At 45.3% G+C, this 22,679-nt stretch overlaps 2 protein-coding genes and 1 long non-coding RNA gene across 3 annotated transcripts; all 3 read right to left on the bottom strand.

Annotated features, from left to right (window-relative positions):
• Positions 1-4,937: 4,937 nt before the first annotated feature.
• On the bottom strand, positions 4,938-20,699 carry LOC135568535 (transcription factor SPT20 homolog). The gene is made up of 12 exons (XM_065015329.1): positions 20,591-20,699; positions 20,456-20,511; positions 19,717-20,375; positions 19,431-19,628; positions 19,227-19,346; positions 19,017-19,184; positions 18,549-18,926; positions 18,033-18,394; positions 17,950-17,992; positions 5,201-5,739; positions 5,084-5,120; positions 4,938-5,008 (listed from the first exon to the last, which is right to left on the bottom strand). Exons 1-11 carry the CDS (start codon positions 20,617-20,619, stop codon positions 5,111-5,113), a joined length of 2,562 nt encoding a protein of 853 aa, XP_064871401.1. The 5' UTR covers positions 20,620-20,699; the 3' UTR covers positions 4,938-5,008; positions 5,084-5,110.
• On the bottom strand, positions 6,040-8,443 carry LOC135568530 (transcription factor SPT20 homolog). Its single transcript, XM_065015326.1, has 4 exons — positions 8,334-8,443; positions 8,199-8,254; positions 6,328-8,118; positions 6,040-6,236 (listed from the first exon to the last, which is right to left on the bottom strand). The coding sequence occupies exons 1-4, from the start codon at positions 8,360-8,362 to the stop codon at positions 6,040-6,042; spliced, it is 2,073 nt and encodes a 690-aa protein (XP_064871398.1). The 5' UTR covers positions 8,363-8,443.
• LOC135568531 (uncharacterized) lies at positions 17,184-17,870 on the bottom strand. Its single transcript, XR_010462668.1, has 3 exons — positions 17,447-17,870; positions 17,330-17,366; positions 17,184-17,254 (listed from the first exon to the last, which is right to left on the bottom strand). It is a non-coding gene; the product is annotated as an uncharacterized LOC135568531 (long non-coding RNA).
• Positions 20,700-22,679: the final 1,980 nt, after the last annotated feature.

Here is a 22,679-nt window from a genome sequence, read left to right as displayed (position 1 = left end):
CTGTGCCAACCGGAAGTGCCATAATTGGTGTCTCAGGGGCTGTTTCGAAGGGTTAAAAAGTCAGATCTGTCCAAAACTTCATATGTGTGATTAGGCAACCCCCATGAACTGTAAATCAGTCATTTTTCCCATAAAATTTTAAAGGAAAACTAAATCACACACACACACAACTTGTAAGGAGGGACGTATTGGGGTGCGTAGAGACTGACAGTGCCTGCAATAGATAGCTTTGTTCGAGCTAAAAAAGAACCGTCAGACCTAGAGTTCCGAAACTTTAGAAACCTGTTCTAGACCTCAGGTCGATAGTGCGTGGTGAGTTAGGTGGCTCTAGAACGTTCTCGGACCGAGAAACAGCCTCGTGATTGCAATGACTTCAATTCATTTTGACCATTACGAAAATGGCGACATTTAGAAAAGTCTCAGAGACACAAGACTAGGTGCATTGAAACCGGCTCGGCCCATAGAGACGGACCCCAACGTTTCTGTCCGATAGCTCATTCAAGGACCCCATAGCAAGGCATGGAAAAAAGTGGATTTTCAGCACCAATTAGGGTTTTACTCGGGCACCGAAGGACCTATCGAGCCGAAACTCGGTTCGGGGTCGCCTCACATAGGCCTTCACATAATGTCCGACCTGGACCCGCAGCTAGAACGTAACTATGTGTTTTACGTTTTTATTATGTTTTAAACTAAAGGCGCTGTGAATTACGGGCCTGCTCTGACATATGTGATAGTTGGCTTCTAAATGAGTTGGAAAAAGTGGGTTTGGTGTCAATTGGTATCAGTTTGGTGTCAAAATGACATCTAATTGACTGATGGATGGACTTGCTAGTTGACTTTTGTACATTTGCAATATGTTTAAACGGAGAGGGACCATCACCAAAATGGCATTCTGAAATCAACACAAAAAATGGCATCACCATAGTCTCCAGACTGTGCCGAGTTCAACGAGACGCCCCGCTTGACCGTAGCTCGCTCTGAGTGCAGTGACCTTGAAAAAAGCAGAACCAAAATGAGGCCTGGCCCTCAATGTAATTTGCTTTTGGGTGACAGTGAGAACCGTTAGGGTGAGAAGCACAATTCGACATCAGGTACGTTCCTAAGGTCCTCCCGATCCGTGCAAGCCTAACCTTGACCGTGTGGCATTAACCCTTAATAGTTAAAAGAAGGTGTTTACTTCAAACAGTTTGCATTGACTTCTCTCCCCATAGGAATACATTGCCTGCACCTCTAAATTCAACCTGAAGCCTATGTGGGTTATGAATGCCTTATGAACCTGTCTTCTATGACGGTCCATCAGACCACTATGAGGTCTACCTGTGCCAATTCTAAGCTTCCTGAAGCAAACGGAAGTGGTTGAAATCACCTTATCAGTGTTGATCCATACACTGCCTGCAGTTTGATAGACATAGTGCATTCAACCCTGTGTAGATCAGTCAATTCTTAACTTAAAGACTTAAAACTCAGGATTCTGTAAGTGGCTATGTCAATCAAGACATGTGTTTACTTATAGCTTCCTGTGCCAACCGGAAGTGCCTTTAATTGGGTCACACACTGTCTGTTTTGAAGGGTTAAAAAAGTCACATATTTTTAAAACTTTATATGTGTGACTAGGTAACCCTCCTGAACTGTAAATCAGTCATTTCTCCCAACAGATGTCAAAGAAAAGCTCTCACACACATACACAGCAAGGATGGAGTGAAAAGTGTGGTGCTTAAAGACACAGAGAGCAGGCAATGGCATTACCATAACCTCTAGGCCGTGCCGAGTTCAACGAGATATCCCGCTTGACCGTAGCTCGCTCGGTCTGAGCGCAGCGACCATGAGAAAAGTAGGCCCAAAATGAAGCCTGCCCCACAACGTCATTTGCTTTTGGGTGACAGAGAGAGAACCGTTAGGGTGAGAAGCACAATCCGACCTCTTGTACGTTCCTAAGGTCCTCCCGATCCGTGCAAGCCTAACCTTGACCGTGTGGCATTAACCCTTAATAGTTCAAAGGTGTTTACTTCAAAGAGTTTGCATTGACTTCTCTCCCCATAGGAATACATTGCCTGCACCCCTAAATTCAACCTGAAGCCTATGTGGGTTATGAATGCCGTATGAACCTGTCTTTGGTAACAGTCCATCAGGCCAGTATGAGGTCTTCCTGTGTTGATTCTAAGATTCCTGGACCAACCGGAAGTGGTTAAAATCACCCTAAAAGTGTTTTTCCATACCCTGCCTGCAGTTTGATAGACATAGTGCATTCAACCCTGTGTAAATCAGTCAGTTCTTAACGTAAAGACGTAAAACTCAGGATTCTGTAAAAGCATACCCCAATGAGGATATGTGTTGACTTATAGCTTCCTGTGCCAACCGGAAGTGCCATAATTGGTGTCTCAGGGGCTGTTTCGAAGGGTTAAAAAGTCAGATCTGTCCAAAGCTTCATATGCATGATTAGGCAACCCCCATGAACTGTAAATCAGTCATTTTTCCCATAAAATTTCAAAGGAAAACTAAATCACACAGACACACAAGTTGTAAGGAGGGACGTATTGGGGTGCGTAGAGACTGACAGTGCCTGCAATAGTTAGCTTTGTTCGAGCTAAAAAAGAACCGTCAGACCTAGAGTTCCAGAAACTTTAGAAACCTGTTCTAGACCTCAGGTCGATAGTGTGTGGTGAGTTAGGTGGCTCTAGAACATTCTCGGACCGAGAAACAGCCTCGTACATTTGCAATGACTTCAATTCATTTTGACCATTACGAAAATGGCGACATTTAGAAAAGTCTCAGAGACACAAGACTAGGTGCATTGCGACCGTCTCGGCCCATATAGACAGACCCCAACGTTTCTGTCCGATAGCTCATTCAAGGACCCCGTAGCAAGTCATGGAAAAAAGTGGATTTTCAGCACCAATTAGGGTTTTGCTCGGACACCAAATGACCGATCGAGCCGAAACTTGGGATTCGGGGTCGCCTCAGCTAGGCCTACACGTAACATAAGAAATGGACCCGCAGCTAGAAGGTAACTACGTGTTTGTTTTTTTTTATGGTTTGAACCGAAGGCGTTGTGAATTTTGGGCCAGCTCTGAAGTATGTGATAGTTGGCTACTAAACGAGTTGGAAAAAGTGGGTTTAGTGTCAGTTTGTATCAGTTTGGTGTCAGAACGATATCTAACTGACTGATGGACGGTGACTTGCTGGTGACTCTTGTCCATTTGCAATATGTTTAAACAGTGAGATACCATCACCAAAAGTGACATTCTGAAATCAACCCTAACGAGCCATGGAGATGAACCAGAATCACTGCCCAGCCATCCAGAGTTCATCGGGCCAGTCAATTTCACATTCCTGCAGGATTTTTATAGCATGACAAATTCGTGATGGTACCTGCCCATTGAACCATATTGCAAATGCACAGTGACTTTGCAAAAGTGAGAAAACATAAACAAATGGACATGATGAAATCAACCCAACGAGTGATGGAAAGGAACAACTATCACTGCCAGGCCATCCTGTGTTCATCAGGCCAGTCAATTTTGCATTTTTGAGCATGTCAAATTTCATATGGTAAATGCCCATTGAAACATATTGCAAATGCACGTGCACTTGCAATATGATTGTATAGTGAAAAAACATCACCAAATGGACATGAAATCAACACAACGAGTGATGGAACGGAACAACTATCACTGCCCGGCCATCCTGTGTTCCCATAGCGGGCATTAATATCAGAATGACCGGTAAATGCATTTACAACCATATTTTTATTTTTGGGTTACCAGGTGCCTATTTTCAATCACCAGTTGCACAACAATGCGTATCCATCAGAATATTTTAAACAGTCCATAAAGCACTCAGGACGGCCCCCATAGATAGAGGGCCGTAGTAGGGTACTCCCATAGCGGGCATGGACAATAGGAGTCCTGGTAAATGCATTAACCACATTTTTATTTTTGGGTTACCAGTTGCACAACAATGCACGTGCACTTGCAATATGATTAACAGTGAAAAAACATCACCAAATGGACATGATGAAATCAACAAAACGAGTGATGGAAAGGAACAACTATCACTGCCAGGCCATCCTGTATTCATCAACCCAGTCAATTTAGCATTTCTGCAGGATTTTTGAGCATGTCAAATTTCTTATGGCATTTGGCCCCCAAAAAGTGACGTACTTCCTATGAAATCATATTGTAAATGGACAAAACATTACTTATGAGCATGTAAAAAAATATGATAATAAAATTGGACAAAGGTGTATTCATACAGTTCTTACACATGTCTAATTCACAAAGAAAAAAAATCGAAAGAATTTCAAAAAACGGTCCAGAAAGCACTTTAAGGCGTGATAAGTTTGACAAAAAAATCATTTTCAAAATTTTGCTTTCGGACGTTGACTTGGGTTACATTTCCAATATGAAAAACCACGGTGGAGCGGATTCGCCACCTGTTGAATTTTTAAAGTGTTACAACTGGCAATTGCCATATGGCATTTGCAATACACTTTGCATGAATCAACGCCGAATTGGGTGGTATTGGACAATGTGTATATGGTTTGTCCGATGCCAATGGCTTCCCATTCATTTTTGTCCAATACAGGGGGGTCTTCCCTTACATTTAATAAACGATGGAGGCCACTGTTCTTAGGGCCCTTCAATGCTGCAGACATTTTAGTACACTTCCCCAGATCTCTTAATCAGGGATTTGTCTGACAGTCTCACTGTATACAATGCATGCCTACATCTAAAGTATGAACATATGAGGAATGTCTGACAACTCACCCCATCACAAATGCTCTTATGTAGACCCAAGCTTTTATTTTGAATCAGTAGCAAAGGTAAAAGATGAGAAAATAAAAGAATTAACTGAACAGTAGTCACTTTTACTACAGACTGCACACCACCTGTTCTCAATTAGCAAGCAATGGACATGAAACATTTCAAAGAGACAAGGCATTTTTAAAGTCAAATTGTTTATTGATTCCATCACACTAGAGTAGCAAGAGCACCAGCAACTTCCTGGTCTAAAAGCAGAAAGAAATGCAAACAGTGTCAGCAACACAGAATGTTAAGTAACCAATGTCAAAAACAATACTCACCATTAGAGCTTCTAGAGGATGAATCCATTATATTTCCCTGTTGATAGATATATGGTTGGTACAAAGGCCTTCAAATTCAGAAAGCAAAGTTCAGAGCAGGTTAAAGTGAACCATTACCTTGCAGAATCCTTCACTAGTGTTGGATATATGCTTGGTGCACCAATGCTAACATAACCGTCCTTGGGAGCATTTCCACTGTCAACAGGCATTGCCTCCCTAGGAGTGTAGCTGATTTGGGAGACTCCAGTTCTGCCATTCTTGTAGTGCGATTTGAAACTGTAGGAAGAGATTGGGATGACACCCGACTGTTCAACAACTCTGGCCTGAGAATTACCAGAGGCACCATCTTCAGTGCTTTCGTAGTGCTTCTGCTGAGAATTTGGGGCCAGTTGCTGCTGGGAAATTTGGGCTGCATGCCAAAATTGATGAGGAATGGGGTTGGGTTGCTGCTGGGCCATTTGAGCTGGATACCTCACTTGCTGGGGCTCGACGGCCAGTTCCTTCTGCTGCTGGGGCTCGACGGCCAGTTCCTTCTGCTGCTGGGGCTCGACGGCCAGTTCCTTCTGCTGCTGGGGCTCGACGGCCAGTTCCTGCTGCTGGGGCTCGACGGCCAGTTCCTGCTGCTGCTCGACGGCCAGTTCCTGCTGCTGCTGCTCCTGACTGCTGGGGCATGCGGTCAGTTCCTGCTGCTGCTTGCTTCTGCTGCTGACGGGCCAGTTCCTGCGGAGGCTGCTGGACAATGGCGGCCAGATGATTCTCCTGTTGGAGCATTTTAGCTCGATACCACATTTGCTGGGGCATGGCGGTCAGTTCCTTCTGCTGAGGTTCAGGGGCCGGTTGCTTCTGCTGCTGAGGTTCAGTGGATGTTCGATTCTTCGACATTTGAGCTGGATGCCACACCTGCTGAGGTTGCTGGGCTATGGTGGTTGGTTCCTTCAGCAGTAGAGGCATAGGGGCTAGTTGCTTCTGCTGGGGAAACTGAGCAGGATGCCACACTTGCTGGGGCACGGCGGTCGGTTGCTTCTGCTGCAGGGGAATTGCTGGGCAGAGCAGGATGCCACACTTGCTGGGGCACGGCGGTCGGTTGCTTCTGCTGCAGGGGAATTAGAGCAGGATGCCACACTTGCTGGGGCACGGCGGTCGGTTGCTTCTGCTGCAGGGGCATTTGATCAGGATGCCACACTTGCTGGGGCACGGCGGTCGGGTTGCTTCTGCTGCAGGGGCATTGGAGTAGGATGCCACACTTGCTGGGGCACGGCGGTCGGTTGCTTCTGCAGTGTGTGAAATGGATTCCACACTTGCTGGGGCACGGCGGTCTGTTGCTTCTGCTGCAGGGGCATTTGAGCAGGATGCCACACTTGCTGGGGCACGGCGGTCGGTTGCTTCGGCTGCAGGGGCATTAGAGCAGGATGCCACACTTGCTGGGGGCGGTCGGTTGCTTCGGTGGTCGGTTGCTTCTGCTGCAGGGGCATTTGAGCAGGATGCCACACTTGCTGGGGCACGGCGGTCGGGCATTGCTTCTGCTGCAGGGGCATTTGAGTAGGATGCCACACTTGCTGGGGCACGGCGGTCGGTTGCTTCTGCAGTGTGTGAAATGGATTCCACACTTGCTGGGGCACGGCGGTCGGTTGCTTCTGCTGCAGGGGCATTTGAGCAGGATGCCACACTTGCTGGGGCACGGCGGTCAGTTGCTTCGGCTGCAGGGGCATTAGAGCAGGATGCCACACTTGCTGGGGGACGGCGGTCGGTTGCTTCTGCTGCAGGGGCATTTGAGTAGGATGCCACACTTGCTGGGGCATGGCAGTCGGTTGCTTCTGCAGGTGGAAATGGATTCCACACTTGCTGGGGCACTGGATTCCACACTTGCTGGGGCACGGCGGTCGGTTGCTTCTGCTGCAGGGGCATTAGAGCAGGATGCCACACTTGCTGGGGCACGGCGGTCGGTTGCTTCTGCTGCAGGGGCATGGCGGTCGGTTGCTTCTGCTGCAGGGGCATTTGAGCAGGATTCCACACTTGCTGGGGCACGGCGGTCGGTTGCTTCTGCTGCAGGGGAATTAGAGAAGGATGCCACACTTGCTGGGGCACGGCAGTCGGTTGCTTCTGCAGTGTGTGAAATGGATTCCACACTTGCTGGGGCATGGCAGTCGGTTGCTTCTGGTGCATTTGAGCTGGATGCCACACTTGCTGGGGCACGGCGGTCGGTTGCTTCTGCTGCACGGGCATTAGAGCAGGATGCCACACTTGCTGGGGCACGGCGGTCGGTTGCTTCTGGGGCATTTGAGCTGGATGCCACACTTGCTGGGGCACGGCGGTCGGTTGCTTCTGCTGCAGGGGAATTAGAGAAGGATGCCACACTTGCTGGGGCACGGCAGTCGGTTGCTTCTGCAGTGTGTGAAATGGATTCCACACTTGCTGGGGCATGGCAGTCGGTTGCTTCTGGTGCATTTGAGCTGGATGCCACACTTGCTGGGGCACGGCGGTCGGTTGCTTCTGCTGCACGGGCATTAGAGCAGGATGCCACACTTGCTGGGGCACGGCGGTCGGTTGCTTTTGCAGCATTTTATTAGGATGCCATACTTGCTGGGGCACGGCGTTCCGTTGCTTCTGGGGCATTTGATTAGGATGCCACACTTGCTGGGGCACGGCGGTCGGTTCCTTCTGCTGCAGGGGCATTTGAGCTGGATGCCACACTTGCTGGGGCACGGTGGTCGGTTCCTTCTGCTGCAGGGGAATTTGAGCTGGATGCCACACTTGCTGGGGCACGGCGGTCGGTGGTTGCGTCAGCATGTGAGCTTGATGCCACACTTGCTGGGGCACGGCGGGCGGTTGCTTCTGCTGCAGCATGTTAGCTTGATGCCACACTTGCCGAGGTTGCTGGGACATGGGGGCCAGTTCCTTCCGCAGGATGGCGGCCGGATGTTTCTGTTGCGCTTGCAGTTGAGATGTCTGAGACTTATAATTGCCATATCCTAGAGACGGAAGTGATCCTGCATAGAGCCATGCTGCATTAGAATCCAGTGCAGGAGACCAATCACCTAGGTAAAAAATATAAACTGTAAAATGCCAGCCTTTGAAGGTTATGGAACTGCGTAGCTGTTATTTGAAATGAACTCACCTTCTGATGTAGAACACGTTATCCCTCCAATTAGCAGGCAACAAAGCCAAGAAACTCTTCAGGAAAAAGAATGTATGTTATAAACATAGCTACCTGTAACATCTGAAGGACAAGGGAAACAAACTAAATCAATACCTGAAAGCGATTCCAATCATCACAGCCATTTTGCCCTCAAAACCTCACCAGTATTCAGAACTAATGGTAGGCATACGTCCTACCAGAATATCCCTTTTACTATATTTGCCAGATGTTTGGTTGCTCCTTTTAAAGGAATCCCAGACCCTTCTAATGTTGTTGGCTAATTAAGGACAGCTGTCAGCCACTGAACTACATTCAATTTCTATTTCCAAATTGACCCCTAAATCCTACACCTTGATCTAAACACAAGGATTTAATAGGGATAAGCAATATGGCCACAATTGCATCCAGCCTATCAGAAGGCAAGGTGAAGCAATTAACATATTGCTTTACCCTATCTGATCATTTCAAATGCCCATAAGTGACTAAGTGGTAGGTGTAGGAGCTAGGGGTTGATTTGGAATGCAGAAATTTACTCAGGTCTGGTTGATTCTCTAATTGAGATCCTGACAGGTTTGACAGCCCTTACTCTAAAGCACGCGTCAAACTCATTACACGGAGGGCCGAGTGTTTGCGGATTTTCACTCCTTCCTTGTACTTGATGGCTGAATTAAGTCCACTAATTACTCCCCTCACCTACAGTAGTTGTCTTGGTCTTAAATGAAAGGAAAAAACAAAAACCTACAGACACTAGGCCCTCCATGGAATGAGTTTGACACCCCTGCTCTAAAGTAGGAAACACATTTTGTCTTGGCAATTCATTGATCGGTTTAAATTATTGCTTGTACAAAATTCACTTGGCTCATTTGAGATTAGAGGCTGAATGAGCAGTTAGGCACCATTATTTTACACATGCCTTCTTTAAAACCGTGTGTTTCATTCAGCATAGCAACATTAGATGGATAACAGTTTCATTTGCACAAAGTGCAACATCTTAGACAAATTCTGATTTCAGACAGACACCAATTAAACACTCATGTTATGCTTTTGATGATCTGAGTCTTTAATTTTTCAGAGGCAAACATACAGTAGGGCTCGTTTGAGTGGTAAGGCTAAAGCAACTGACTGTAGACCAAAGTCAAGAAGTAAAGTCAGGAGAGGTGCATCTGCGACAACCGAAAGTCGGATACTAACTTCATTTTCCAACAGCAAGGCTCAGATCACCATGGCAGTGTTGCCATTGTTTATAAAAGGTTTCCTTTATAATGTAAAACTGTGCTTTGACATATGCATTGATGGGTCTTAGATTTTTAGACTGGGTATCTCTAAAATGCTTTGTGACTACTGCTGATGCAAAAAGGGCTTTTAAGAAATACATATGGTTGATTGACAGATTTGTATTATTATAAAAATAACAATATTATTATTATCATCATAATCTTTATTATTATTATTATGTTACAGGTGAGACATACCCAGAAATGTCAACATCTTGGCAAGTGCTCAAATCTGTACAGCAGCCCCAGACAATCATGTACAGTAGCTCCAATTTACAAGAATGGGTTTACAAGGCAGTGATGAAAAAAGTTTATATGAGCGCTAATTAAAACATACAATGATATATATTTGATACAATTACCCATTCAAAACTGTTGTTACAAAATCACTTCTCATTGTGTTCATTTCAAGGTTTCACAAACATAAAATAACTATCTAGTTAATGTTTCTCAGACTAACACACTGTTGAGTTTCCTATTTACTAAAGGACAGTCATTAAGACAAAACACAAAGAGTTGTAATATAATCTGTATACATGTCATTCTATACTGAAGACAGGTACATTCTGAAAGATTTTTGATGATGTTAATGTGATAACACATTCTTTATTCATCTCTCAATTTAGGATAATATCATTTATTTTTTACTTTACTGAAATTGTATTATTTATGTTGTCTCATACCATGACAATACACTAACTTTCTCGGACATTCGGTGTCCGTTTTATAAAATAATCAAATATTGGTCATTTTTCCGCTGTGCCGGAAAATCCCACAAGAGGGCATAAGCAATCATATTGCAATTGTACAAAACATCACGAATCACCACGTGGCCTTATCTCCAAAACGGAAAATATTTTGAAGCCGAAACTTGGTGAGCGTAGGTTTGGCATAATGGGCAGTTGGCCCCGAACAAGATGGCGTCTAGGCCTCAACGGTTTTTGAGTTATGGCCATTTCTCTGGGATTAAAGGTCCAAAATGAAAATAGAGAAATAATTTTTCCGCTTCACGTCAAAGTCAAGGAGCCTCCGGTGTCAATGAAAAAAGAATCAGCCATTTATCTATCGTCATTTAAGAGAAATCGTACAATGACAAATTGGTGATGTTCAAAGATAAGCGTTTTTTTTTAAACAGTTACAGATCCAGTTGCAAGGTGTTCATACGAATCTTTTTAAAGTGTGCTGCGGAGCTCTGCGAGATTTCTGTGATTTTCTATGATTTTCTGAAATAACATACACTCACTAAACCCTCCGTAAATAACTCAGTTCGTAACGTAAAGACTTAAAACTCAGGATTCTGTAAAGGTATACCACAATGAGAATATGTGTTTAGCTATAGCTTCCTGTGCCAACCGGAAGTGCCATAATTGGTGTCACAGGGGCTGTTTCGAAGGGTTAAAAAGGTCAGATCTTTTCAAAACTTCATATGTGTGATTAGGCAACCCCCATGAACTGTAAGTCAGTCATTTCTCTCAACAGATGTCAAAGAAAAGCTCTCACACATCATACATTGCCTGCACCTCTAAATTCAACCTGAAGCCTATGTGGGTTATGAATGCCTTATGAACCTGTCTTCAATGACAGTACATCAGACCAATATGAGGTCTACCTGTGTCAATTCTAAGCTTCCTGAAGCAACCGGAAGTGATTAAAATCACCCTAAAAGTGTTTTGAAACACATAACCTGTCATTATGAAAATCACTGTATTCAAACCTGTGTAGATCAGTCAATTCCTAACTTCAAAACTTAAAACTCATGATTCTGTAAGTGGCTATCTCAATTAAGACATGTGTTTACTTATAGCTTCCTGTGCCAACCGGAAGTGACTTTAATTGGGTCACACTGTCTGTTTTGAAGGGTTAAAAAATTCACATATTTTTAAAACTTCATACCACAATGAGAATATGTGTTTAGCTATAGCTTCCTGTGCCAACCGGAAGTGCCATAATTGGTGTCACAGGGGCTGTTTTGAAGGGTTAAAAGGTCAGATCTTTTCAAAACTTCATATGTGTGACTAGGTAACCCTCCTGAACTGTAAATCAGTAATTTCTCCCAACAGATGTCAAAGAAAAGCTCTCACACACATACACAGCAAGGATGGAGTGAAAAAGTGTGGTGCTTAAAGACACAGAGAGCAGGCAATGGCATTACCATAATCTCTAGGCCGTGCAGAGTTCAACGAGATATCCCGCTTGACCGTAGCTCGCTCGGTCTGAGCGCAGCGACCATGAGAAAAGTAGGCCCAAAATGAAGCCTGTCCCACAACGTCATTTGCTTTTGGGTGACAGAGAGAGAACCGTTAGGGTGAGAAGCACAATCCGACCTCTTGTACGTTCCTAAGGTCCTCCCGATCCGTGCAAGCCTAACCTTGACCGTGTGGCATTAACCCTTAATAGTTAAAAGAAGGTGTTTACTTCAAAGAGTTTGCATTGACTTCTCTCCCCATAGGAATACATTGCCTGCACCCCTAAATTCAACCTGAAGCCTATATGGGTTATGAATGCCGTATGAACCTGTCTTTGGTAACAGTCCATCAGGCCAGTATGAGGTCTACCTGTGTTGATTCTAAGATTCCTGGACCAACCGGAAGTGGTTAAAATCACCCTAAAAGTGTTTTTCCATACCCTGCCTGCAGTTTGATAGACATAGTGCATTCAACCCTGTGTAAATCAGTCAGTTCTTAACGTAAAGACGTAAAACTCAGGATTCTGTACAAGCATACCCCAATGAGGATATGTGTTGACTTATAGCTTCCTGTGCCAACCGGAAGTGCCATAATTGGTGTCTCAGGGGCTGTTTCGAAGGGTTAAAAAAGTCAGATCTGTCCAAAACTTCATATGTGTGATTAGGCAACCCCCATGAACTGTAAATCAGTCATTTTTCCCATAAAATTTTAAAGGAAAACTAAATCACACACACACACACAACTTGTAAGGAGGGACGTATTGGGGTGCGTAGAGACTGACAGTGCCTGCAATAGATAGCTTTGTTCGAGCTAAAAGAACCGTCAGACCTAGAGTTCCGAAACTTTAGAAACCTGTTCTAGACCTCAGGTCGATAGTGCGTGGTGAGTTAGGTGGCTCTAGAACGTTCTCGGACCGAGAAACAGCCTCGTACATTTGCAATGACTTCAATTCATTTTGACCATTACGAAAATGGCGACATTTAGAAAAGTCTCAGAGACACAAGACTAGGTGCATTGAAACCGGCTCGGCCCATAGAGACGGACCCCAACGTTTCTGTCCGATAGCTCATTCAAGGACCCCATAGCAAGGCATGGAAAAAGTGGATTTTCAGCACCAATTAGGGTTTTACTCGGGCACCGAAGGACCTATCGAGCGAAACTCGGGATTCGGGGTCGCCTCACATAGGCCTTCACATAATGTCCGACCTGGACCCGCAGCTAGAACGTAACTATGTGTTTTACGTTTTATTATGTTTTAAACTAAAGGCGCTGTGAATTACGGGCCTGCTCTGACATATGTGATAGTTGGCTTCTAAATGAGTTGGAAAAAGTGGGTTTGGTGTCAATTGGTATCAGTTTGGTGTCAAAATGACATCTAATTGACTGATGGATGGACTTGCTAGTTGACTTTTGTACATTTGCAATATGTTTAAACGGAGAGGACCATCACCAAAATGGCATTCTGAAATCAACACAAAAATGGCATCACCATAGTCTCCAGACTGTGCCGAGTTCAACGAGACGCCCGCTTGACCGTAGCTCGCTCTGAGTGCAGTGACCTTGAAAAAAGCAGAACCAAAATGAGGCCTGGCCCTCAATGTAATTTGCTTTTGGGTGACAGTGAGAGAACCGTTAGGGTGAGAAGCACAATTCGACATCAGGTACGTTCCTAAGGTCCTCCCGATCCGTGCAAGCCTAACCTTGACCGTGTGGCATTAACCCTTAATAGTTAAAAGAAGGTGTTTACTTCAAACAGTTTGCATTGACTTCTCTCCCCATAGGAATACATTGCCTGCACCTCTAAATTCAACCTGAAGCCTATGTGGGTTATGAATGCCTTATGAACCTGTCTTCTATGACGGTCCATCAGACCACTATGAGGTCTACCTGTGCCAATTCTAAGCTTCCTGAAGCAAACGGAAGTGGTTGAAATCACCTTATCAGTGTTGATCCATACACTGCCTGCAGTTTGATAGACATAGTGCATTCAACCCTGTGTAGATCAGTCAATTCTTAACTTAAAGACTTAAAACTCAGGATTCTGTAAGTGGCTATGTCAATCAAGACATGTGTTTACTTATAGCTTCCTGTGCCAACCGGAAGTGCCTTTAATTGGGTCACACTGTCTGTTTTGAAGGGTTAAAAAGTCACATATTTTTAAAACTTTATATGTGTGACTAGGTAACCCTCCTGAACTGTAAATCAGTCATTTCTCCCAACAGATGTCAAAGAAAAGCTCTCACACACATACACAGCAAGGATGGAGTGAAAAAGTGTGGTGCTTAAAGACACAGAGAGCAGGCAATGGCATTACCATAACCTCTAGGCCGTGCCGAGTTCAACGAGATATCCCGCTTGACCGTAGCTCGCTCGGTCTGAGCGCAGCGACCATGAGAAAAGTAGGCCCAAAATGAAGCCTGCCCCACAACGTCATTTGCTTTTGGGTGACAGAGAGAGAACCGTTAGGGTGAGAAGCACAATCCGACCTCTTGTACGTTCCTAAGGTCCTCCCGATCCGTGCAAGCCTAACCTTGACCGTGTGGCATTAACCCTTAATAGTTCAAAGGTGTTTACTTCAAAGAGTTTGCATTGACTTCTCTCCCCATAGGAATACATTGCCTGCACCCCTAAATTCAACCTGAAGCCTATGTGGGTTATGAATGCCGTATGAACCTGTCTTTGGTAACAGTCCATCAGGCCAGTATGAGGTCTTCCTGTGTTGATTCTAAGATTCCTGGACCAACCGGAAGTGGTTAAAATCACCCTAAAAGTGTTTTTCCATACCCTGCCTGCAGTTTGATAGACATAGTGCATTCAACCCTGTGTAAATCAGTCAGTTCTTAACGTAAAGACGTAAAACTCAGGATTCTGTAAAAGCATACCCCAATGAGGATATGTGTTGACTTATAGCTTCCTGTGCCAACCGGAAGTGCCATAATTGGTGTCTCAGGGGCTGTTTCGAAGGGTTAATAAAGTCAGATCTGTCCAAAGCTTCATATGCATGATTAGGCAACCCCCATGAACTGTAAATCAGTCATTTTTCCCATAAAATTTCAAAGGAAAACTAAATCACACAGACACACAAGTTGTAAGGAGGGACGTATTGGGGTGCGTAGAGACTGACAGTGCCTGCAATAGTTAGCTTTGTTCGAGCTAAAAAAGAACCGTCAGACCTAGAGTTCCAGAAACTTTAGAAACCTGTTCTAGACCTCAGGTCGATAGTGTGTGGTGAGTTAGGTGGCTCTAGAACATTCTCGGACCGAGAAACAGCCTCGTACATTTGCAATGACTTCAATTCATTTTGACCATTACGAAAATGGCGACATTTAGAAAAGTCTCAGAGACACAAGACTAGGTGCATTGCGACCGTCTCGGCCCATATAGACAGACCCCAACGTTTCTGTCCGATAGCTCATTCAAGGACCCCGTAGCAAGTCATGGAAAAAAAGTGGATTTTCAGCACCAATTAGGGTTTTGCTCGGACACCAAATGACCGATCGAGCCGAAACTTGGGATTCGGGTCGCCTCAGCTAGGCCTACACGTAACATAAGAAATGGACCCGCAGCTAGAAGGTAACTACGTGTTTGTTTTTTTATGGTTTGAACCGAAGGCGTTGTGAATTTTGGGCCAGCTCTGAAGTATGTGATAGTTGGCTACTAAACGAGTTGGAAAAAGTGGGTTTAGTGTCAGTTTGTATCAGTTTGGTGTCAGAACGATATCTAACTGACTGATGGACGGTGACTTGCTGGTGACTCTTGTCCATTTGCAATATGTTTAAACAGTGAGATACCATCACCAAAAGTGACATTCTGAAATCAACCCTAACGAGCCATGGAGATGAACCAGAATCACTGCCCAGCCATCCAGAGTTCATCGGGCCAGTCAATTTCACATTCCTGCAGGATTTTTATAGCATGACAAATTCGTGATGGTACCTGCCCATTGAACCATATTGCAAATGCACAGTGACTTTGCAAAAGTGAGAAAACATAAACAAATGGACATGATGAAATCAACCCAACGAGTGATGGAAAGGAACAACTATCACTGCCAGGCCATCCTGTGTTCATCAGGCCAGTCAATTTTGCATTTTTGAGCATGTCAAATTTCATATGGTAAATGCCCATTGAAACATATTGCAAATGCACGTGCACTTGCAATATGATTGTATAGTGAAAAACATCACCAAATGGACATGAAATCAACACAACGAGTGATGGAACGGAACAACTATCACTGCCCGGCCATCCTGTGTTCCCATAGCGGGCATTAATATCAGAATGACCGGTAAATGCATTTACAACCATATTTTTATTTTTGGGTTACCAGGTGCCTATTTTCAATCACCAGTTGCACAACAATGCGTATCCATCAGAATATTTTAAACAGTCCATAAAGCACTCAGGACGGCCCCCATAGATAGAGGGCCGTAGTAGGGTACTCCCATAGCGGGCATGGACAATAGGAGTCCTGGTAAATGCATTAACCACATTTTTATTTTTGGGTTACCAGTTGCACAACAATGCACGTGCACTTGCAATATGATTAACAGTGAAAAAACATCACCAAATGGACATGATGAAATCAACAAAACGAGTGATGGAAAGGAACAACTATCACTGCCAGGCCATCCTGTATTCATCAACCCAGTCAATTTAGCATTTCTGCAGGATTTTTGAGCATGTCAAATTTCTTATGGCATTTGGCCCCCAAAAGTGACGTACTTCCTATGAAATCATATTGTAAATGGACAAAACATTACTTATGAGCATGTAAAAAAATATGATAATAAAATTGGACAAAGGTGTATTCATACAGTTCTTACACATGTCTAATTCACAAAGAAAAAAAAAAAATCGAAAGAATTTCAAAAACGGTCCAGAAAGCACTTTAAGGCGTGATAAGTTTGACAAAAAAATCATTTTCAAAATTTTGCTTTCGGACGTTGACTTGGGTTACATTTCCAATATGAAAAACCACGGTGGAGCGGATTCGCCACCTGTTGAATTTTAAAGTGTTACAACTGGCAATTGCCATATGGCATTTGCAATACACTTTGCATGAATCAACGCCGAATTGGGTGGTATTGGACAATGTGTATATGGTTTGTCCGATGCCAATGGCTTCCCATTCATTTTTGTCCAATACAGGGGGGTCTTCCCTTACATTTAATAAACGATGGAGGCCACTGTTCTTAGGGCCCTTCAATGCTGCAGACATTTTAGTACACTTCCCCAGATCTCTTAATCAGGGATTTGTCTGACAGTCTCACTGTATACAATGCATGCCTACATCTAAAGTATGAACATATGAGGAATGTCTGACAACTCACCCCATCACAAATGCTCTTATGTAGACCCAAGCTTTTATTTTGAATCAGTAGCAAAGGTAAAAGATGAGAAAATAAAAGAATTAACTGAACAGTAGTCACTTTTACTACAGACTGCACACCACCTGTTCTCAATTAGCAAGCAATGGACATGAAACATTTCAAAGAGACAAGGCATTTTTAAAGTCAAATTGTTTATTGATTCCATCACACTAGAGTAGCAAGAGCACCAGCAACTTCCTGGTCTAAAAGCAGAAAGAAATGCAAACAGTGTCAGCAACACAGAATGTTAAGTAACCAATGTCAAAAACAATACTCACCATTAGAGCTTCTAGAGGATGAATCCATTATATTTCCCTGTTGATAGATATATGGTTGGTACAAAGGCCTTCAAATTCAGAAAGCAAAGTTCAGAGCAGGTTAAAGTGAACCATTACCTTGCAGAATCCTTCACTAGTGTTGGATATATGCTTGGTGCACCAATGCTAACATAACCGTCCTTGGGAGCATTTCCACTGTCAACAGGCATTGCCTCCCTAGGAGTGTAGCTGATTTGGGAGACTCCAGTTCTGCCATTCTTGTAGTGCGATTTGAAACTGTAGGAAGAGATTGGGATGACACCCGACTGTTCAACAACTCTGGCCTGAGAATTACCAGAGGCACCATCTTCAGTGCTTTCGTAGTGCTTCTGCTGAGAATTTGGGGCCAGTTGCTGCTGGGAAATTTGGGCTGCATGCCAAAATTGATGAGGAATGGGGTTGGGTTGCTGCTGGGCCATTTGAGCTGGATACCTCACTTGCTGGGGCTCGACGGCCAGTTCCTTCTGCTGCTGGGGCTCGACGGCAGTTCCTTCTGCTGCTGGGGCTCGACGGCCAGTTCCTTCTGCTGCTGGGCTCGACGGCCAGTTCCTGCTGCTCGCGGCCAGTTCCTGCTGCTGCTCGACGGCCAGTTCCTGCTGCTGCTGCTCGACGGCCAGTTCCTGCTGCATGCTTCCTTCTGCTGAGGTTCAGGGGCAGTTCCTGCGGAGGCTGCTGGACAATGGCGGCCAGATGATTCTCCTGTTGGAGCATTTTAGCTCGATACCACATTTGCTGGGGCATGGCGGTCAGTTCCTTCTGCTGAGGTTCAGGGGCCGGTTGCTTCTGCTGCTGAGGTTCAGTGGATGTTCGATTCTTCGACATTTGAGCTGGATGCCACACCTGCTGAGGTTGCTGGGCTATGGTGGTTGGTTCCTTCAGCAGTAGAGGCATAGGGGCTAGTTGCTTCTGCTGGGGAAACTGAGCAGGATGCCACCCCAGCTGGGGCACGGCGGTCGGTTGCTTCTGCTGCAGGGGAATTAGAGCAGGATGCCACACTTGCTGGGGCACGGCGGTCGGTTGCTTCTGCTGCAGGGGAGGGGATTAGAGCAGGATGCCACACTTGCTGGGGCACGGCGGTCGGTTGCTTCTGCTGCAGGGGCATTTGATCAGGATGCCACACTTGCTGGGGCACGGCGGTCGGTTGCTTCTGCTGCAGGGGCATTGGAGTAGGATGCCACACTTGCTGGGGCACGGCGGTCGGTTGCTTCTGCAGTGTGTGAAATGGATTCCACACTTGCTGGGGCACGGCGGTCGGTTGCTTCTGCTGCAGGGGCATTTGAGCAGGATGCCACACTTGCTGGGGCACGGCGGTCGGTTGCTTCGGCTGCAGGGGCATTAGAGCAGGATGCCACACTTGCTGGGGGACGGTGGTCGGTTGCTTCTGCTGCAGGGGCATTTGAGCAGGATGCCACACTTGCTGGGGCACGGCGGTCGGTTGCTTCTGCTGCAGGGGCATTTGAGTAGGATGCCACACTTGCTGGGGCACGGCGGTCGGTTGCTTCTGCAGTGTGTGAAATGGATTCCACACTTGCTGGGGCACGGCGGTCGGTTGCTTCTGCTGCAGGGGCATTTGAGCAGGATGCCACACTTGCTGGGGCACGGCGGTCGGTTGCTTCTGCTGCAGGGGCATTAGAGCAGGATGCCACACTTGCTGGGGGACGGCGGTCGGTTGCTTCTGCTGCAGGGGCATTTGAGTAGGATGCCACACTTGCTGGGGCATGGCAGTCGGTTGCTTCTGCAGTGTGTGAAATGGATTCCACACTTGCTGGGGCACTGGATTCCACACTTGCTGGGGCACGGCGGTCGGTTGCTTCTGCTGCAGGGGCATTAGAGCAGGATGCCACACTTGCTGGGGCACGGCGGTCGGTTGCTTCTGCTGCAGGGGCATGGCGGATGCCACACTTGCTGGTTGCTTCTGCTGCAGGGGCATTTGAGCAGGATTCCACACTTGCTGGGGCACGGCGGTCGGTTGCTTCTGCTGCAGGGGAATTAGAGAAGGATGCCACACTTGCTGGGGCACGGCAGTCGGTTGCTTCTGCAGTGTGTGAAATGGATTCCACACTTGCTGGGGCATGGCAGTCGGTTGCTTCTGGTGCATTTGAGCTGGATGCCACACTTGCTGGGGCACGGCGGTCGGTTGCTTCTGCTGCACGGGCATTAGAGCAGGATGCCACACTTGCTGGGGCACGGCGGTCGGTTGCTTCTGGGGCATTTGAGCTGGATGCCACACTTGCTGGGGCACGGCGGTCGGTTGCTTCTGCTGCAGGGGAATTAGAGAAGGATGCCACACTTGCTGGGGCACGGCAGTCGGTTGCTTCTGCAGTGTGTGAAATGGATTCCACACTTGCTGGGGCATGGCAGTCGGTTGCTTCTGGTGCATTTGAGCTGGATGCCACACTTGCTGGGGCACGGCGGGTTGCTTCTGCTGCACGGGCATTAGAAAGGATGCCACACTTGCTGGGGCACGGCACGGGCATTAGAGCAGGATGCCACACTTGCTGGGGCACGGCGGTCGGTTGCTTTTGCAGCATTTTATTAGGATGCCATACTTGCTGGGGCACGGCGTTCCGTTGCTTCTGGGGCATTTGATTAGGATGCCACACTTGCTGGGGCACGGCGGTCGGTTCCTTCTGCTGCAGGGGCATTTGAGCTGGATGCCACACTTGCTGGGGCACGGCGGTCGGTTCCTTCTGCTGCAGGGGAATTTGAGCTGGATGCCACACTTGCTGGGGCACGGCGGTCGGTGGTTGCGTCAGCATGTGAGCTTGATGCCACACTTGCTGGGGCACGGCGGGCGGTTGCTTCTGCTGCAGCATGTTAGCTTGATGCCACACTTGCCGAGGTTGCTGGGACATGGGGGCCAGTTCCTTCCGCAGGATGGCGGCCGGATGTTTCTGTTGCGCTTGCAGTTGAGATGTCTGAGACTTATAATTGCCATATCCTAGAGACGGAAGTGATCCTGCATAGAGCCATGCTGCATTAGAATCCAGTGCAGGAGACCAATCACCTAGGTAAAAAATATAAACTGTAAAATGCCAGCCTTTGAAGGTTATGGAACTGCGTAGCTGTTATTTGAAATGAACTCACCTTCTGATGTAGAACACGTTATCCCTCCAATTAGCAGGCAACAAAGCCAAGAAACTCTTCAGGAAAAAGAATGTATGTTATAAACATAGCTACCTGTAACATCTGAAGGACAAGGGAAACAAACTAAATCAATACCTGAAAGCGATTCCAATCATCACAGCCATTTTGCCCTCAAAACCTCACCAGTATTCAGAACTAATGGTAGGCATACGTCCTACCAGAATATCCCTTTTACTATATTTGCCAGATGTTTGGTTGCTCCTTTTAAAGGAATCCCAGACCCTTCTAATGTTGTTGGCTAATTAAGGACAGCTGTCAGCCACTGAACTACATTCAATTTCTATTTCCAAATTGACCCCTAAATCCTACACCTTGATCTAAACACAAGGATTTAATAGGGATAAGCAATATGGCCACAATTGCATCCAGCCTATCAGAAGGCAAGGTGAAGCAATTAACATATTGCTTTACCCTATCTGATCATTTCAAATGCCCATAAGTGACTAAGTGGTAGGTGTAGGAGCTAGGGGTTGATTTGGAATGCAGAAATTTACTCAGGTCTGGTTGATTCTCTAATTGAGATCCTGACAGGTTTGACAGCCCTTACTCTAAAGCACGCGTCAAACTCATTACACGGAGGGCCGAGTGTTTGCGGATTTTCACTCCTTCCTTGTACTTGATGGCTGAATTAAGTCCACTAATTACTCCCCTCACCTACAGTAGTTGTCTTGGTCTTAAATGAAAGGAAAAAAACAAAAACCTACAGACACTAGGCCCTCCATGGAATGAGTTTGACACCCCTGCTCTAAAGTAGGAAACACATTTTGTCTTGGCAATTCATTGATCGGTTTAAATTATTGCTTGTACAAAATTCACTTGGCTCATTTGAGATTAGAGGCTGAATGAGCAGTTAGGCACCATTATTTTACACATGCCTTCTTTAAAACCGTGTGTTTCATTCAGCATAGCAACATTAGATGGATAACAGTTTCATTTGCACAAAGTGCAACATCTTAGACAAATTCTGATTTCAGACAGACACCAATTAAACACTCATGTTATGCTTTTGATGATCTGAGTCTTTAATTTTTCAGAGGCAAACATACAGTAGGGCTCGTTTGAGTGGTAAGGCTAAAGCAACTGACTGTAGACCAAAGTCAAGAAGTAAAGTCAGGAGAGGTGCATCTGCGACAACCGAAAGTCGGATACTAACTTCATTTTCCAACAGCAAGGCTCAGATCACCATGGCAGTGTTGCCATTGTTTATAAAAGGTTTCCTTTATAATGTAAAACTGTGCTTTGACATATGCATTGATGGGTCTTAGATTTTTAGACTGGGTATCTCTAAAATGCTTTGTGACTACTGCTGATGCAAAAAGGGCTTTTAAGAAATACATATGGTTGATTGACAGATTTGTATTATTATAAAAAATAACAATATTATTATTATCATCATAATCTTTATTATTATTATTATGTTACAGGTGAGACATACCCAGAAATGTCAACATCTTGGCAAGTGCTCAAATCTGTACAGCAGCCCCAGACAATCATGTACAGTAGCTCCAATTTACAAGAATGGGTTTACAAGGCAGTGATGAAAAAAGTTTATATGAGCGCTAATTAAAACATACAATGATATATATTTGATACAATTACCCATTCAAAACTGTTGTTACAAAATCACTTCTCATTGTGTTCATTTCAAGGTTTCACAAACATAAAATAACTATCTAGTTAATGTTTCTCAGACTAACACACTGTTGAGTTTCCTATTTACTAAAGGACAGTCATTAAGACAAAACACAAAGAGTTGTAATATAATCTGTATACATGTCATTCTATACTGAAGACAGGTACATTCTGAAAGATTTTTGATGATGTTAATGTGATAACACATTCTTTATTCATCTCTCAATTTAGGATAATATCATTTATTTTTTACTTTACTGAAATTGTATTATTTATGTTGTCTCATACCATGACAATACACTAACTTTCTCGGACATTCGGTGTCCGTTTTATAAAATAATCAAATATTGGTCATTTTTCCGCTGTGCCGGAAAATCCCACAAGAGGGCATAAGCAATCATATTGCAATTGTACAAAACATCACGAATCACCACGTGGCCTTATCTCCAAAACGGAAAATATTTTGAAGCCGAAACTTGGTGAGCGTAGGTTTGGCATAATGGGCAGTTGGCCCCGAACAAGATGGCGTCTA

This window comes from Oncorhynchus nerka, unplaced genomic scaffold (assembly GCF_034236695.1).
Source record: "Oncorhynchus nerka isolate Pitt River unplaced genomic scaffold, Oner_Uvic_2.0 unplaced_scaffold_1510, whole genome shotgun sequence".
In the NCBI taxonomy this organism is placed as follows: Eukaryota; Metazoa; Chordata; class Actinopteri; order Salmoniformes; family Salmonidae; genus Oncorhynchus; species Oncorhynchus nerka.
Note: the sequence above shows the minus strand (reverse complement) of the source record. Positions and strands in the feature narration are given on the sequence as shown.